The 16,517-nt window shown below is 61.9% G+C and overlaps 1 protein-coding gene across 1 annotated transcript; it reads left to right on the top strand.

The window, feature by feature from the left end:
- The first annotated feature begins 9,570 nt into the window (after positions 1 to 9,570).
- Positions 9,571 to 16,302, top strand: PSMF1 (proteasome inhibitor subunit 1). The gene is made up of 7 exons (XM_074920490.1): positions 9,571 to 9,867; positions 10,811 to 10,963; positions 11,519 to 11,601; positions 12,261 to 12,434; positions 13,325 to 13,378; positions 15,292 to 15,450; positions 15,561 to 16,302. Exons 1-7 carry the CDS (start codon positions 9,739 to 9,741, stop codon positions 15,610 to 15,612), a joined length of 804 nt encoding a protein of 267 aa, XP_074776591.1. The 5' UTR covers positions 9,571 to 9,738; the 3' UTR covers positions 15,613 to 16,302.
- The last annotated feature ends 215 nt before the right edge of the window (positions 16,303 to 16,517 follow it).

Here is a 16,517-nt window from a genome sequence, read left to right as displayed (position 1 = left end):
AGGGTCACAGCCCCTCGGGGACAGGGACTAAACCCGCATCACCTCTTTGCAAGAGGAAGGATAATTCTGTGCCAGGCCGTGCCCAAGACTCTGCTTCAGTTTGACATCCTCGGAGCTCCCCAAAAACGGGTGTCCCGGGAGTGGTGTCCCCACGGGTGGGGTCTCTGGGGTCCCCACACGGCAGCATCCACCCGCCGAGGGCCAGGAGCGGGGCCGCGCCGCGGGAGCTCGGCTGGTTCCAATCATCAGCGTTGGGGGAAAATACTGAAACACTGCGATGAAAGAGTGATGTGTGGCACGGCCTCCCCCGGGTGCAAAATGCCTCCTCCCACGGGGAAGGGGGATAATTAGAGGTTGCTGATGTTTTCGGCTCTTTAACAATGCTGGTTTGCTAATTTAAGCCCCCCCTGGAAGACCACACAGCAAACCCTGAGCTCCCAGCCGGTGTCCCCCACGCCTCCCGCCTCTCCCCGAGCCTCTCCAGGCCAGTCCGGCCGGAGCGGGGCCAGCAACGGCTCCAGGACATGAATCTGCCCCAGCTCCACCGCTCCCAGTTTCAGTGGAGACATGGGGACGTCCATCTGTCCCCACAGAGGGACGAGCCCCGGCTCGTGCAGCTGATGGCGGGGCTGGGTGCAGCAGGTCTGGGGTGTGCAGAGTCCGTGGCCGTCCCAACAGCATCGCGTTGAGTTCCTGACTCAACCAAACAACTGGAGACCACAAATAAATAGGATTTGATTTTTTTTTTTTTTTTTACATATTTTTCCCCCTGAAAAAAACAAAGAGGAGAACTCATATTTCCCGTTCATGTGAAAGGAATTTGCCAGTGTGCGGCAGGGAGAGCGATGCTGGGGGTCCCTCGGCCTGGAGAAGCCACCACCCCGTGTCTCCGGTGACAAAGAGGGGCCGGGAGGTGCCTGGCAGGGGCAGCTCCATGCCTGGACCCTGCAGAGGTGGGAGACCGAGCCATGGCAAAGCCTCCAGCTCCCTAAACCAGGACGCTGGGAAGGGGCAGGATGACAGGGCCAGGCCAGGGCTCAAGCCCCAGCGCTGCCAGGGTCTAAATGCCTCAGCAAAGAGGCAGCGGCTTTGAGCCAAGGCTTCAGGAATGAATTTCAGAAAGTTGTTGGTGTGGCCTCTCTTTTCCCAGAACAGATCAAGAGCTGGGCTCTGCCCTGCTAGGCAATCCTCTCCCTGCATTTTGCCAAGTTCCCCAGTGGGGCCAGAGGAGCTGAACTGAGCTGAGCTGAGCTGGGCTGAGCTGAGCTGGGCTGAGGAGGCCTCAGCACCCTGGGGCTGGGGAGAGTGTCTGCATGGAGGGAGGGACAGGCAGAGGGACCATCAGGTCAGGACTTGCATCCCCACAACCCTGCATCCTGTTTCCCTGCAACCCTGCATCCCCACAGGCTGTGCTGCTCCCAGTTTATTCAAACCCACCCCTCTCATTCTTCCCAGTTAGGACGATGCTGCTGGTTCTCTGGTAGCAGCCTACTGCACTGCACAACTTTGCTGGGCACAGCCCTGGCACCTTCTTGCTCTCGACTGAAGTTGTGCATTCACCAAATTCTTCCTGTTCCTTGTTATTAATGGAGAAATCCTGTCGCAGGATTATTTTCCACACCAACCGCCCGTTCGCTCCCATCGAGCTGGGAGGAGCCCGGTCGCTCCCTCCCCTCTGCCGCGCTGTGCCAGGGAGGCACAAACCCGCCGCTGCTGCCGGCGTGGGGGCGAGCGGCTGCGCCGCGGACGAGGTCCCTCGCCCGGGGCTGGCACCCCGGTGTTGCGGTGCAAAACGCAGGGGAGTCCTTGTCCCCCGTCCCTCGAGCCTGGGGATGCTCCTGCTCTGGTTTTGTGTTTCCCGTGGCCTCCAGCTGCCATCCCCAGGGCCACCGAGCCCCTCGGGAATACTGGGGGGGCCTGCGATGGCACTGAGCCCCGCGCCCTCAGGCCGGCTGCGGGGGGATGCTGTGTCGGGGAGAGGGGATGTGCTGGGGGTCCTGTGCTGAGCAGTGCCATGGACCTGGGGGAAAAACCCCCCCGGGGGAGCGGCAGCAGGAGGCTGGTGCCATCCCAGTCCCCATCCCCGGAGCGGGGCCCTCCTGTGCATCCTGGGGGCAAGGGCGGCTGCGGGGTGGAGCAGCAGCGTCAGTGCACGGCCAGTTCCCAATTTGCACCAGGCTGGAACAATGACGATGACAGCAGTAGAAATAAAGAGATGAAAAATGTGTCTGTGATTTTAATGAGCTGGAAACACCCGGCGCAGGGGACGGAGGGGTGGGAGGGCGGCTCCCGGCCGGCCATCGCTGCGACGCCGTGCGCCCCGGCAGCGAAAGGGGTCCCTAATGCTTCCAAGATGTGGAGCCTTTCACGAGGGGCAGCTTGGCTTTCTGCAGCTCAGGGGAATAATTGGGAAGATTATCACGTTGGAAATTGCTTGCAGGGGAGGGCGGCTTCAGATAGCCCGGCCGTGGGCTTTCATGTCTGCTCCAAAGCGTTGCTCTGCGTTGGAATCGCAGGCAGGGGGTCGGCGGAGCCCCGCGGCCCCATGTGAGGGGTCCCTGCCCCGATTCAGCGTCGGGAGCAAAGCGAAGGGAAAGGCTGACCCGTGCGTCTGGTGGGAACAGCCTCAGTCCTCGGCAGATGGCAGGTCCCCCTCCGGCACCAGCTTTGGGGCAACTCGGCCGCATGTCCCCCAGCCCCGGCTCCCCGGTGCGTGGCAGGACCGGGACGGAGCAGGAGCGGAGGGGGGGGTGACTGTGCCACATCGTCCCCGGCGTCTGCGATAACAGAGGTGGCCACGGCTGGTCCCCTTCTTGGGCTCTTGTCCTTCTCTCCCTGGGATTTTGCCCTACTTTTTTTTTTTTAATTTAAAATTTTTCATAGTCTTTTAAAGACTGTAAAAATTTAATACAAAGGAAATTAAAAAACCCAGAGGAACTATTCTCAAAATAATTTCACAATCTGCACATATCCCTCAGCAAATTTAATTTGTAGCAAATAAAGAACAAAATATGACAATAAAGGGCTTCTAAACAAATCCTAATGCTTTACATATGTAAGTGCAAATGCCGCCGCGCCTGTGTGCAGGCACCCGGCGGAGGTGGGTGGTGTGGGGGCCGGGGGTCACAGCTCTGACACCCCCACCCTGGCCCTGCTCCCTCAGGGGTGACTTGCAGGAGCCGGGGGGGGTGGGTGTTTTTGCTGCCCCAAGCATCACATCAAACCATGGCCCCCACCTGAGCGCATCTTCCTCGTGTCCCGGCAGCTCCAGTTCGGGTGGCGACGCCGAGAGCGTGTCCTGCTTTGTCAGCCCGGATCCTGCCCAGTTTGGGGCAGTTTTTTCCCAGTTAACAGGGAAACCTTTGAAGGATGTAGGTGGGCCCTGGGCACGGCTTCCCGGGGGTCACCCGGCACCCTGGGGGCTCGGTGGCGTGGGGACACAGGGGCTGGTTGCAGCCCCCCTCCTCACGGTCCCCCCCAGGCTCTGACCCCGTCTCCTTCCCCAATATGTTCTTTGTCCAGCTTGTGGCCCTGCCTCTCGCCCTTGGTTTTTTCCCCTTCTTTTAATAAGCGTGGCACCTGGAGAACTTTCCCTTTAAACACCCAGCCTTGCCTTTTAGTGAGTTTTATTCTGTCTCTTAATTAGAGAACTGGAAAAAACATCAATTGTTACCGACCAGGGGCACCTGCGTACCGCGGGCTGCAATGGCAGGAGGTGCTGCCCCAGCGCCACACGCACAGTCCTCGTGCCCTCGGGGAGGGTGAACGCCCCGAGACACGGGCTGCAACACCCCCCCACCCTCAACCCAGATGACAAACCCCCCCGCGATGGGATTTTGCTGCCTCGGTGGCAGAGCTGGGGGTCTCTGGGCTGCCAGTGCCGCTGGCAGGTCGCTGCTCCACAGATGCCCCGATGGCTCTTCCCCGGCTGCGTCCGTGACGCGGCAGCGGCCTCGCAGCGAGCGCGGGAGCGGTGCCGGCGCGGGGTGCAGACCTGTTTTGGGGTGTAGGAAGGGGCTGTGTGTGGCAGGGCCGGTCGGCACAGGCGCCGGGGCTCAGGCTGCCTCCCCGCTCTGTCCCTTGTTGACCGTCACAGGGCAGAGCCACCCCAACCCTTTGCTAGTGGGGAAATAGGGGCTGTTGGGGGGTTTGCACCCAAACTGCTGTTGTGCTGCTGCACCCGCACACGGGCACTGCTCCAGGGGGATCTGGGTGCTCTCCCTTGCCCAGACTCCCCCATCCCAAACGTTTGACCTCGCTGTCTCACCATGGCCTAGCCCAGCATGACCAGACCCCCGGCTCCCCCCTGGCTGCCCCCAGCCTGACCAGGCAGCACGTCGGGCCGGGTTCATGAGGGAATATTCCCCACCAGCTCCTCAGAAGAAAGGCGAGTGCTTACCCAACAGCGCTGCGCCGGGAAGCTGATACTCCCCGAGAACATTGCCTCATACCATCCGTGCGTGCCTGGGATGGGGAGAAACGCCGGGGAGCTGCAAAAGCCATCCAAAAATGAATGTACTGTCTGCAGCAGCGCCGGGGCAGCAGCCCGGGGGAAGCGACCGCCATGTGTCATGGAAGGAACAGCAAAGGAAAGGGTCTTGTGAGGATAGCGGGAGCTGCACCGCAGGAGCAGGCTGTGCCGTCCCCGCGGCTCCGCCGGCTTCGTGCAGCCTCTGAAGTGCTCCAGGACAAACTTGGGATTGACTCTTCCTCTGCGTGCGGTGCCTCCTCCTCACCCCCGCGGAGGGAAGGTGCTCCCAGCCCCGGGTTGCTGCGGCGAGGTCCAGGCCCCGGGGCAGCCTCCGCTCACCCCCACTTTTGACGCTCTCTGTAGCCAACGTGGCCTCGGGCATCTCCCGCTGTACCCGAGCAGGGAGCAGTTTTGCATCCCGGCTTTGCTGCCTGGCCCCGGGGCAGGAGCGGGGCAGAGCCCGAGCGGGCAGCACAGACAGGCAGCTCGTGGGCAGGGCGCTGCCCGTCTGGGCGCTGGGGCGGCCCGGCAGCCAGCTGCTCCCCACTTTGATGTGGAGTCCCTCCAGCTCGGCACAATGCAACCCGGCTCAGGCTGCAGACTGGGGTGGGCGTGAAGCAAGGGTGATTGATTGTCTTGTTTTGTTCCTCCAAGGCTGTCCCGGACCGTTCGGATTCACATCCAAAGTCCCCTGAGAGCAGTGGGGGGACGGCAGCGTCCACCCGGGGCCGCAGGGATGGGGCTGGTGAGGTGCAGGCTCCGGCCAGGGCCAGCAGGTCGGGGGATCGGGGTTGCTGCTGCCCTCCAGGCCGCTGGCTAAGGTGGTTTGAGCCCTCTGTGCCTCAGTTTCCCCATCGCCACAGCCCCTTTGGAAGGCGCTGGTGTCTCTGGATGACACACACCTCGTGAAACTGCCCTCCGTTCCTCCCAGATATTTTTGGCACCCCCTGAATTAGGGCAGGCAAAGGGAGCACGGGAGCCCCACCGAGGGTAAAGCTCACTGGGACTCGAGCGTGTTGACCTCTGAGAAACTGAGTTTAGCTCCATCCAGCTGATGAGTCACGACTGTGCGACGTGCTCCCTGCAAGCAAGGTTTCCACCACAGAGTTAACAGGCTTTTCTGGGAAGCACTGGGGTTCCGGGCTTCCTAATTATTTTCAAACCCTATTGGCAGCCTCCCTGTGACAGGGATTATGCCTGCTCGAAGCACAGCACTCAAGCATGCTCCGAGTCCTGAAAGCGCTAATTGACTTTACATTTGGCCTCGCTGCTGAGAGCCTGCTCTCTCACAGCCCCTGTCCCTCCTCCTGCTACTGCGGCAAGCCCGCCTGCATGTGGTTTGAATTTCTTCCCCGGAGAAAAACCCCCTTTCTCCTGCCTCGGTGTCATCTTTCCCTGGAACTGAATATGGGGGAAATGAAGAGGAGGCCAAATGTTCATGGAGCGAGTGACTACGTCCCCTCTCAAGGCAATGACAGGAGCCTTGTGAAAGCGACGGGCGAAGCCTGTTCCCGGAGTCACCCGATATCCCTTGGCACGGAGATTTCAGTCGCCTTCAGGTGCCTCCTGATGTGCCAATAAGCCCCGGGCAGTGGAGCAGCGCGTGGAGGAGGCTGCCCTGGCACCTTTAGCCCTCGCTGCTCTTCAGAGGGGATCCCATCCTTCCCTCCCTCCCGGGAAAGCGCTGCCTGCACAGAGCAGCACGGGCAGCCCCGTCCCCCGGCGCTCAGCCCTGCTCGCCCCGGGCACGGTGATGCCCATGGGCTTTCTCCATGAGAAAGGAGCACCAGAGAACTGACCCCGAGGGAGGGATGATGCTCTTGAACAGCAGCAGCTGCAGCACCCAAACATCAGCCAGGGATTATCCACGGTCCCTCTCTGCCTTCTGCCAGGCCCCGGGTCACAGCCAGCGGACGCGGCTCGGCACGGGGGTCAGCCAGTTGCCCCGGCGCTGCCGGCTGCCGTTCCCAGCACGGAGGGCTCGCGGGTTGCCAACAGGGCCGGTGATTGGGAAATCTGTTTCCTCTTCTGCTCGTTACGACACCGCAGTGGGCGCATCCAACGGGAGCAGTGAGGCAGCGGGAAAGTATGAAGGTCAGGGGAGGCTGTGGTTTGCGTGACGGAGGGGACCCTGGGTGATGAGTCTCTACCTGCTCCGAGCACCATCGCCCTGCCGCCGCCTTCCCGGGGCATCACCCACCCCCCGGGGAGCAGCTCTCCACGAGATGCGCGGCCCACGGATCCCATTCCCGAGTAAAAGAGGGAGGAAAACAGCCATGTGCAGCTTCCCCTGTATTTCCACGGGCAAGAGGGTTGGTGCAAGAGCTGGGCATGAATCCTCACAAACACGTGCAAGTCATCCAGGGCGCTGGCTGCTCCTGGGGGGGCTTCGCTTGGCTCTTGCAGAATCGTTCCCGCTCCCGGCTTTGCCCACAAAGAGGACACGGCTGCTCCGACGACGGCACCGGCGTGTCCGGCAGCCAGTGTGACGCACTTGCCTTGCAGCACTAATGAGCCGGCTCTGCAATCCTCGTCACCTCGTTAATGACTTGGCCGCTGCATCCCAGCCGGGGCCGTGCTGTCCGTTACCTCCCACGTAGCTTGCAGGCCCCTAACTCGCACATGCTTTCATGTGGCCAGTGGTTTTCATCATCAACGAGCCACAGAGCAAGCGAGACACTGGAGCAGAGGAAGGAGCCAACAGGGAGCCAGGCGACATGGGCCAGCGTGGCGAGGCACCGCGGGCACCCGAAAGGCAGCTTTGATGTAGCAGCAGCCAGCCCCGGGGCTGTGGGCTCAGGTACAGAGGGGACCCAGCTCCCAGGAGGGTCCCATGGTGAGGGGACGAGTGGAAGCATCGTGCTTTTCCCTGGGCTGTGCCCATGGAGGGGCTGCTCGGGCCTGGGGGAACTCAACACCAAAAGTTGCCTCTTGTGTGTGGTCCGGGGAAGGCAGCACGACATGGGGAAGGGAAAATAAATTAAGGACGGACATGGTGGGGAGGGGTCAGGAGGACAAGCAGATGGTCAGACAGGAGCGCGTGGTGATGGGTGTGAGGGTGGGCAGCAGATGGTGGGTGAACAGAGATGGCAGCAAGTTGGATGGAGAAACGAAAGCTCGGGGAGCACTCGGCAGGGTTTGTGCGCGATTCCTGCGCCTCCACCCCAGCGCGGCACCGCTGGCTCCCGCCGTCGCCGATCCCAAACACCCACAGGCTCCAGCACCTGCGGCGGGTCCAGGAAGGCGGGGAAGCCTGTTAGCGGCGCTGGGATACAGGATTTAGGATCAAGTTTCTGGAGGAAGACCTACGATTTCAAATTCTGCCTCAGGAGGGGGCATTGGAACAAAGCTACCGGTACCCGCTGTGCCCACCCAGGGACCAACTGTGCCGGGAAAGTGAAATGTGGATGCCGTCAAAGCCTGCAACCGCGGCTGCTGCCCGCCGGGAGCAAGCTGTGGGGCGGAAACGCTGCTGCTGCTGTGAATCACAAGCCCAGCACTGGAAAAGCTCCGGCTGAGGCATTTCCTGCTGTTCTCATCTCATCCCCATCCGATGCCTCCCCTCGCAAAGCTCCCGCGCTGAAATCCCAGCCCCGTGGAAAATCAGGGGTAGTTTTCCTGCCGAGCCCGGCCCGGCCGGTGCAGCTCACTCAGGTTTTCAAGTTGGTTTTGGCGGCGCCGGGACTGGCAGGGGGGTGCGACGGTTCGTGCGAAGGGGCAGTGCCGAGCCGTGGGGGCTGCCGGGCAGGCAGGCCTGGCCGGTCTGCGGTCGATTGTTCAGCCTCAGTGACTTCTTGAGGGGGAAATGGAAAGAGCGAACAGCGCGAGTTAATTAATTGACGCATAATGAAGTCAAGATGAGCGTCCCCAAGGAACTGGAGGTCAGATTGGGAAAGCAGCAGATGATGGTGTTCCCCGGCATGGGGCTGCTTCACTCTGACCCCCAGCCTGCTGCCAGCCACGCTGAGGAAAGCAGCTGTGGCGCAGGGACAGGAAAAATAAGCCCCTGAATGCCTTTCTGTGGCTACTTTAACAGAATTTAAATGTTACAAATACTACGGCCGGGAGAAAGGATCTGTGGAAGGAATGACATAAAGGCATCGATGGCCGTTGGGTGCTTGGGTGCCTTTGGTCCCGGTGAACGGCACGGCGGAGCCTGTCACAGACTCGAACACTTTTCTAACAAGTGTTGAGGAAGAGACAGGGGCAGAGGAAGAGAAGGATCTGGGGGTTCTCATTGACAAACAGCTGAACACGAGCTGGCAGTGTGCCCAGGTGGCCAAGGAAGCCAACGGCCTCCTGGCTTGGGTTAGAGCTAGTGTGACCAGCAGGAGCAGGGAGGTGACAGTCCCCCTGTGCTCTGCACTGGGGAGGCCACACCTGGAGGTTGTGTCCAGGTTTGGGCACCTCAATCCCAGAGAGATCTGGAGGGGCTGGAGCGAGGGCAGAGGAGGGCAACGAGGCTGGGGAGGGGCTGGAGAATCAATCCTGTGAGGAGGCAGGGCAGGAGCTGGGAGTGTTCAGTGTGAGGAGGAGGAGGCTGAGGGGAGCCCTCATCCCTCTCTGCAGCTCCTGCCAGGACATTGCAGAGAGGCTGGGGCTGGGCTCTGCTCCCAGGGGATCAGGGACAGGACAAGAGGGAACGGCTGGAAACTGCCCCAGGGGAGGGTCAGGCTGGGCAGGAGGAGAAAATGTTTCCCAGACAGAGTGGTCCGAGAGTGGAACAGGCTGCCCAGGGAGGGGGCAGTCCCCATCCCTGGGGGGGTTTCAGGGCCGTTGGGATGAGCTGTGGGGGGATGTGGGGTCGGGGAGAACTTTGTAGAGTCGGGCTGAGGGTTGGACTCGCTGGTCCCGAGGGGCTTTTCCAACCTGAATGACTCTGGGATTCTGTGAGGCAGAGCCGGGGCCAGGGGCAGACGCGGGGGCAGGGAAGGAGGGTCGGGCAGACCCCAGCCCGCAGGCTGCTGGATGGTGTCGGCGGGCACAGACCCCCTCGGCGAGGCCCGTCCCGCCCCGCTGTGGGAAAAAAATATTAAATTTCCCGGCGGTAACACCCGCCCGCGGCGGCCGGAGCCCCCGGGCCGGCCCTGGGGGGAGGCGGGCCCGGGCCCTGCGCGGCGGACGGGGGCCCTCTAGTGAGGGGCGGCCCGGCCCGGCCCGGCCCCGCCTGCCCGGTGCGACGCTCCGCTCCCCGCCGCGGGCCGGGCCCGGTGTTTGTTTGGGGCCTTGCCCGGGCGGCTCCTCCGCGGGCCCGGCTCGGCGCGGCCATGGCGGGGCTGGAGCCGCTGTACGCCTGGGCCAGAGCCGCCGTCTCCCGCCCGCAGGACGCGCTGATCTGCGGCGTCCACTGGGAGCTGGTCCGGCACGGCTACCGCTGCCTCGGTGCTGGCGACCAGGTACGGGCAGTGCCGGGCCCCGCCGGGCTCCTCCGCCGCGGAGGCCATGTAGGCCGCAGCCGATCCCCGGCCTTTCCTAGCGCCGCTCGCCGCCGCCGCTCGGCCGAGCCCGGCGCCCGCTGCCGGCGGGGGGGGGGGGGGGAGCGGCGCCGAGGGTGTCGGGGGCAGCCGGGGCGGTGTGGGGACTGAGGGGCCTCAGTGCTGGGGGGAAGGACCGGAGCGGGGTGTTGCGGTGCTGGGGGGGTCCCGGTGCTGGGGGGGTTCGGTGCAGCGTCGGTTGGTGGGAGATCCCGGTGCGGGGGCCGGTCAGTGTGATACCAGAAAGGGGTCCAGTGTGGTATTGGGGGGAGCTTGGTGCTGAGGGGGAACCCCATACCAAAAGGGGGGTGTCCAGTGCAGTGCTGGGGAGGAAATGTGGTGCCAGGGGGGTCCCAGTGTCGGGGGGGGCTGGTGCAATAGCAGGGAGGGAACCGGTGTGGTGCTGGGTCCAGTGCAGAGGTCTAGTGGGTTGGGAGCCTGGGGGGGGCTGTGGTGGGGGTGCAGGGCACCGACTTGGCAGAGAAACCCCCCAGTATCAGGGAAAAGGGCAGTGTGGGGCAGTGCCCCCCGGGTGAGAGCCTTCCTCCCCGGCACAGACAGCTCTGCGGCATCCAGAGGTGCCAGGCAGGGAGGAGCATCATCCCCCCTTTGTTGCCTCTTGCTTGGCAAAGGGTGGTTGTGTCCCTCCTGTTCCAGCGCAGGGACCCCGTGGGAGGCCGGCAGGCTGGCATGGCCAGCTCGTGGGAAATAAAACCCTGTCTCTGCGGTTAAAACCTGGAAGGCACCGAGAGATCCCCTCCCAGAGACCTCGCTCCCCTCCCCGATGTCTCTGTGCAGCCAGGCCAGGTCCCCGCTGCGCTGGGCTCCCGGGCAGGCTCTCAGCAGCGTGTCCGTTCCGTTGCAGCCGGGTCCTGATGAGAGGAAGTCGGAGCTGCTGCCCGCCGGCTGGGAGGCCAACAAGGAGGTGTATACGCTGCGCTACAAGTCCGTGGACGATGCCCGTGAGCTGCTGCTGAAGGCCATCATGGTGGAAGACAGCATGATCCTCAATGTCATGGTGAACGCCCACGCTGGCCCCTGGGGGTTTGGGGTCCTTTGGGAGCAGCGGCTGCACAGAGCAGCAGGCCCAGCTTCTTAACTTTTTGCTGTGACTGGTTCTGCCTTGCAGCGTTTGTCCCTCAGGATGGGGCAGACCCGGGGGGTGTTAGGGGCTGCCTGTGCGGCAAAGCTGTGGCCCGGTGTGAAGCTGGTCACATGCTGGCTGCATTGGGGCAGCGAGGCAGTTTGCCTTGCACACTCTGGCCCAGGAGTTGCCCCATTTCTGCCCCTTTCCTAGCTCAGGACTTTTCTGCGGTTCTCCCGTCCCCAACAAGCACCTGCCCAGGCTGGTTTTGCTCAGTCTTTCATCCTTCGCAGCCCGAAGTGGGGAGGGAGCAGGGAGAACCTTGCTATACACAGGAGTTTGCTCCTGGGGATTCGGGCACAGCACAGGGACGTGGCAGGAAGCTGGTGAGCTCATTCTTTGTGTCCCAAGCCCCCGGCTGTGGCTGCTCGTTCCCTCATTCCCAGCTTTCCAGGCTGCTGACTCCACGCCTTACCTGCCTTTTGCCAGGATCGCAGTTCTCAGAAGGTGGCAGATGTGACCTTGACAGTGGCCAACTACATCAACCCAGAGCACCTGGATGATTTCCACAAGTAATTTCACTTCTCTTGTATTTTCTGTAGAAAATGTCTCACCGTCGTGGGGAGGGGGGCAGAGACCAGGTTACGAGGAGCCTAGAGGACTTTTCTACCCAGTGCAAACCCTGGGGATGGACCAGCCAGCTCTGAAATGCAGCCAGAGCTCCCTCCCCTGCCTCCCTCTGCCCTGCTGGTGGGCAGGAGAGATTTAGGGGATAGCGGAATCATGGGTCAGAGCCCAGGGGAGAGTCATCCTAACTGGGAATGGGCCAGCCCAGCCCAGCACTTTTATTTCCAGAGCACTGCCTGCCTGTCAGTGCTGAGTGGACACTGTCCGGGGGTGCTACAGCTTCAGCTGTGTCCCAGACACCCTGTGGCCTTGCTAAAGACCAGTGCCACTGTGGTTTCCTCCAGTCCAAACCGGTTGTGTTGTGATCACAGCATAAGGCTCAGTGACACCTCTGCCATCTTAAATTGGGGTGAGGGCTTTGGTGCCACTGTGTGCTGTTACTCTTTCCTGTCCCCTCTGTGCTGCCAGCTGGCGACATGCTTTTATGCCAGGGATGCTTTTGGGCCTGGCCGTCCCCTCAGCGCCCCTCTCGCAGCCTGTCCAGCACCTCATGCCCAGGTGCTGTGGCCTCCCCATCCCACCACCTTCCCTCTCTTTCCTGCAGGCTGTACAAGAACACTGAGGAGCTGAGGACAAGGATTGCTTCGGGTATCATTGCTCCCCTCGGGGCCCCTGCAGAAAAGGCCAAAAAGGAGCCTGAGAAGAAGGATCCTGACTTGCATTATGACCCCCTCAGGGTCCCTCCCCGGCAGCCAGCAGGCACAAGAGCACCATCCTGGTGAGTGGGGAGCGGGTGACTGCTGACGGTCCTCCCTTAGCCAGGACATGGTTCTGGCACAGCTCTCCGAGCTACACCCCCTGTCCCCATCTTGCACACGTGGAACGAAGAGGATGCACACCCTCCCCAGGCAGTTTCAGCCTCGTTGGCTGAATGCTTGGGTTTGATTTCACTTGCTGGCTGCGGGATGGCCTGATCTGGAGCTGTGTGGTGGTTTGATGCTCCTTTGGCATCGCCTGGGAGTGTAGCTGGAGACCTTCTTCTTGCTCTCCTGACCCCGCTTGCCCTTTGAAACCCTTTGCTGGCCAAGCTGGGGAGAGGGGACACATGGCACTTGCTTCACTGTTGCTGCCTGGCCCCTCCCTGCCCCACCACAATGGGGGGGCTCCCCCCTCCCTCACCTCACAAGCCGTAATCCCCTTTGGAAGTCTGAGACACTGCGGTGGCTCTGCCACCTCTGGGGGACCGGCCGTGGCTTCTGCCTTGCGTGTCACCTCTTGGTTCTTCAACGCCGCGGCTGTCTGCTGGCGCTCAGGGTGCGAGATGCTCCTCGGGGAGGCCTGGGCAGACAGGCTGGAGCTGGGCACGGCTCTGAAACCCCGTTATTGGCACATGGCATTGGCAAGGAGCTGCGACAGCTGGCTGCAGGCTCACCGCCCCGCTGTCCCCGCACTCCTGGAAAGCCAGACTCATTGTGCCTCTGGCTGGGACTATCTGGAGAGCCCGGCCTAGGCTGGCATTGCTGGGGCAGCCGCTGGCATGGAAACTCCCAGTGTCCACAGACAGCTTCGGCCCGGAGCACTGGGAACAGCGGGGCCCCCCCAGCCCAGGCAGCGCCCCGCCAGCCGGTCTCCCCTTCGCTGAACGTCTCGCTGTGTTCTGTGTTTCAGGCCTTCCCCCTCAAGCCCCTTTGCTGTCGGTGGGGCAGACCTGGACCCTTTTGGGTGAGTATGGCTGGGAGAGGTTGTGCTTTGCATACCCGGGGAGCATCCCCTGCTCTGGGGGTGTGGGGGTGGCTGGGGACCTTCTCTGGAGTCCAGCGAAGTGTCTCTAAGTGCAGACAGCGATGGGACAATCGCTCTGCGAGTTGCAAGGGACCAATTGATAGTTGCTAAACCTCAATGTGGTTCTAATATTGTAATAAGATCCCGTCTCTTGCATAGATGATAGGTTGCAATCTGTGTCTGTTTAATAATCAGCTTGTATTCATTTAACATGCAGTAATGCCTTCAGTAAATCAAAGCTGAATACATCGTTAAGTGAATGTAAGCCTCTAATTTAAAATGTTACCAGCTGCTGTGTCTACAGCCTAGCAGTCTGGAGAAGGGGAGGCTTAAAGCCGAGTCCACAGATTCTCCAGTCCTGGTTGTGAGCCTCCCGGCTGTCTGAGGAACTCGAGAGCTCCTGGCCAGAAGCGGGGCTGTCTGGGGCACCGATCCTCACAGATACATCCCTGTGGCTTTGCTTTGGTTGGACAAGGAGAACCTGTCAGACTCCATCCCAGTTAAAAGCACGTAGTCAGACAAAACCCAGCTCTCGGAGGCGTGGCAGAGTGTCCTTCGGCCCAGGGGAGCCCTCGCTGGAACCGCTCTCCTGTGGGGATGGCATTTTTTCCCCTCTTACAAGAGCTGATTCTCTGTGGGTTGGACCAGCTGAAAACATCCTGCCTGGCTGAAAGCAGAGGCCTGGAGCCTGGGAGGCTGAAAGGAAACCAAATAGCATGAAGAGAGGGGGTTTAGTTGGGGCGGGGGACTCTGTTTCTCTCGCTGCCTCCAGCCCTTCATCAGAAGTTTCTCTGTAAATGACAAAAAAGATCGTAAATGGAAGCAGATTTGTGTGCTGACACCTGCCAGCGCTGGGGCTGGAGACCCAGACTCCCAGGCATATGCTCATGGGGCCTGGCTGTCCCGGGGCGCTTCGGGCAGCCGGCCTGGCCTAATGGAACTCATTAACGCTGTTGTTAATGACTTGTATGATGGCAGCGGTGTCCAGAGGCTCCAGCTGAGTTTGCACAAAGCCGCCCGTGAGGAATGGCACTCACAGCGTGGGGCAGCTCCGAGGAGCCGCCGTGGTCAGCAAATGGCTTCCAGGCAGTGCTTTGGAAAAGCTCTTGCGACACGGCGGGGCAGGACCTGCTGCTCGCCCGGGGAGCAGAAGGCGGGGACGGGAGGTGCGAGCCGGCAGCGAGGGCCGGCGGGTCCAACGCGTCCCCCCCGCAACGGCCAGTGGCCCACCGGGACCTACCAGCCATTACTGATGCCCTAAACGGCTCCTCACAGGAACTGGGGGAAGAGGGAAGCTGCCTCCCCGCTGCCCCGCGTGTCTGGGCTGGGGTGGGCGAGGGCTGTGGCTTCCCTGTGTGGGTGTCCCTGTAGGCTTTGGGGTTCGCTGGCACCGCAGTGCCCCGGAGTTGGGTGTCTGCTGGTGCCCTGACTTACCCGCGTGCTTTGCAGCCGTAACATTCCCACCTTAGCGCGAGGATGAGCCGTGAGCCGCATCCTGCCCTCGAGCTGGTGCTGCGGCGTGCGCAGGCGGGTCTGCAGGGTGCGATGCTTTTGGGTTCCCTCCTGGCGCAGGCAGCAGCCTGGGGGTGGGCTCGGGCTGCCTCAGGAGCTGGTGGGGACAGAGGGACAGCAGGGCAAGGCTCCAGCGTGCCCCGGCACTCTTACACACATGGATGTGCGCACGTGAAGGGCTGTCTGTCTGTCTGTCTGTCTGCTGTGGGCTCGCCTCGCTGGTGTTGCAGCAGGTCAGGGGTGTTTTTCCGTGTTGGTTTACCCCAAGGTTTGGCACAGGGATGTGCTTTGCTCCTCTCTCCCTGGTGCCAGGCTCAGCTCCGGCTCTTTCCTCTCCCCAGAGGTCGGAGCGGGGGAATGATCGTGGACCCTCTCCGGTCTGGCGTCCCGCAGCCCGGCATTGACCCATCGTCGGGCATCCCAGGCCGGCTTCCCCCAGGAGCGGTTCCGCCAGGCGCCAGATTCGACCCCTTTGGCCCGTTGGGGGCTGGGAGATCCGGGTAGGTATTTTGGCCGTGCCTGGTATCCCCGGCCGCTCTCTGGGCTGTCCCCGCATCTCCTGGCTCATCCCTGTTGCTGCAGGACTGAGCTCTCCTGAATTTCATTCCAGGCCAGATCCCGACCACCTTCCCCCTCCAGGCTACGACGACATGTTCATGTGAGGAGTCGCCGGCTGCGGCCGGAGCGCTTCTCCCTCTTCGGTGGACTTTGATCTTTTCAGCAGCGTTTTTCTCCTCCCCGTTTGAGGCCGCGTTCGCCGTGTGCCAGACCAGCGACGGAGGTTTCCCAGCGTGCAGAACAAGAGGCAGTAGGTTGTTTCTTCCCGTGCTCCTCTGAGGGCGCCTGGCCGTTAGCACCCAGCCGAGTGGGTCCTGCCCCGCGCGGGGTGTAGTGAGGTGCTGCGAGAAGGGGCTGGGTGCTGTGGGGTTTCCTCCTCAGCTTCTCCCCGGGTGGCCCCGCTCTCACTGCGGGGGTTACGCGAGCAGCCGGCGCTGAGGAGGGAGCTGGCTTCTTGCCTCTCCGGGCACGGCGGAGCGGAGCCCGGCACCGAGCCGTGGCCTTTCTGGGGGTGCGTGCGGGGGACTCGCTCAGCTGTGGGTTTGCTTTGCAGGAGGGGTTGACAGGAACACGTTTCCTCTGCCAAAGGGAGGATGGGTGAATTCTGTGTGGCTCAGGCTCCTGAGCTTTCTGGAAACCCCCTCCCTTCCCCGCAGCTCCCCCCTACCCTCCCAGTCATTTAATTTTGGGGCTGCAGCTTGTCTGTCCAGTCAAGGATTCACACTATTTTTTCTTTCTCGTGGTTTGATTTCTTGGAAGGATGTTCATGAGATTGAAATAAAAACCTGCCAGCAGTGCTGTGTTGGTGCTTGGGCCCCCTTTGAGAAGGGAAGCCCCAAACGCTCTGCCCAGGCTGCGCCTGCCCTCCCCGAGGCGGAGGATTCATGCTGGGAACCTGCTTTGTACCTTCCCCAAAGCAGCGGCGCTTTTTCCGAGATGATGTGTCTGTATTAAGAAAATTAAGTGGAGAACAGCCCGGCGCTGGCCCTGGCTGTGCTCCTCGCAGTAA

The sequence above is a fragment of the Athene noctua genome, chromosome 16 (genome assembly GCF_965140245.1).
Source record: "Athene noctua chromosome 16, bAthNoc1.hap1.1, whole genome shotgun sequence".
In the NCBI taxonomy this organism is placed as follows: domain Eukaryota; kingdom Metazoa; phylum Chordata; class Aves; order Strigiformes; family Strigidae; genus Athene; species Athene noctua.
The sequence above is the reverse complement of the archived record's forward strand: the minus strand, read 5'-3'. Positions and strand labels throughout refer to the sequence as shown.

Excerpts from the sequence above, each read along its gene's own strand:
- PSMF1 (XM_074920490.1), top strand. The coding sequence starts at position 9,739 with ATGGCGGGGCTGGAGCCGCTGTACGCCTGGGCCAGAGCCGCCGTCTCC. Across the intron at positions 10,964-11,518 it reads GCATGATCCTCAATGTCATG|GATCGCAGTTCTCAGAAGGT; the intron begins GTGAACGCCCAC and ends GCCTTTTGCCAG. Across the intron at positions 13,379-15,291 it reads GCAGACCTGGACCCTTTTGG|AGGTCGGAGCGGGGGAATGA; the intron begins GTGAGTATGGCT and ends TCCTCTCCCCAG.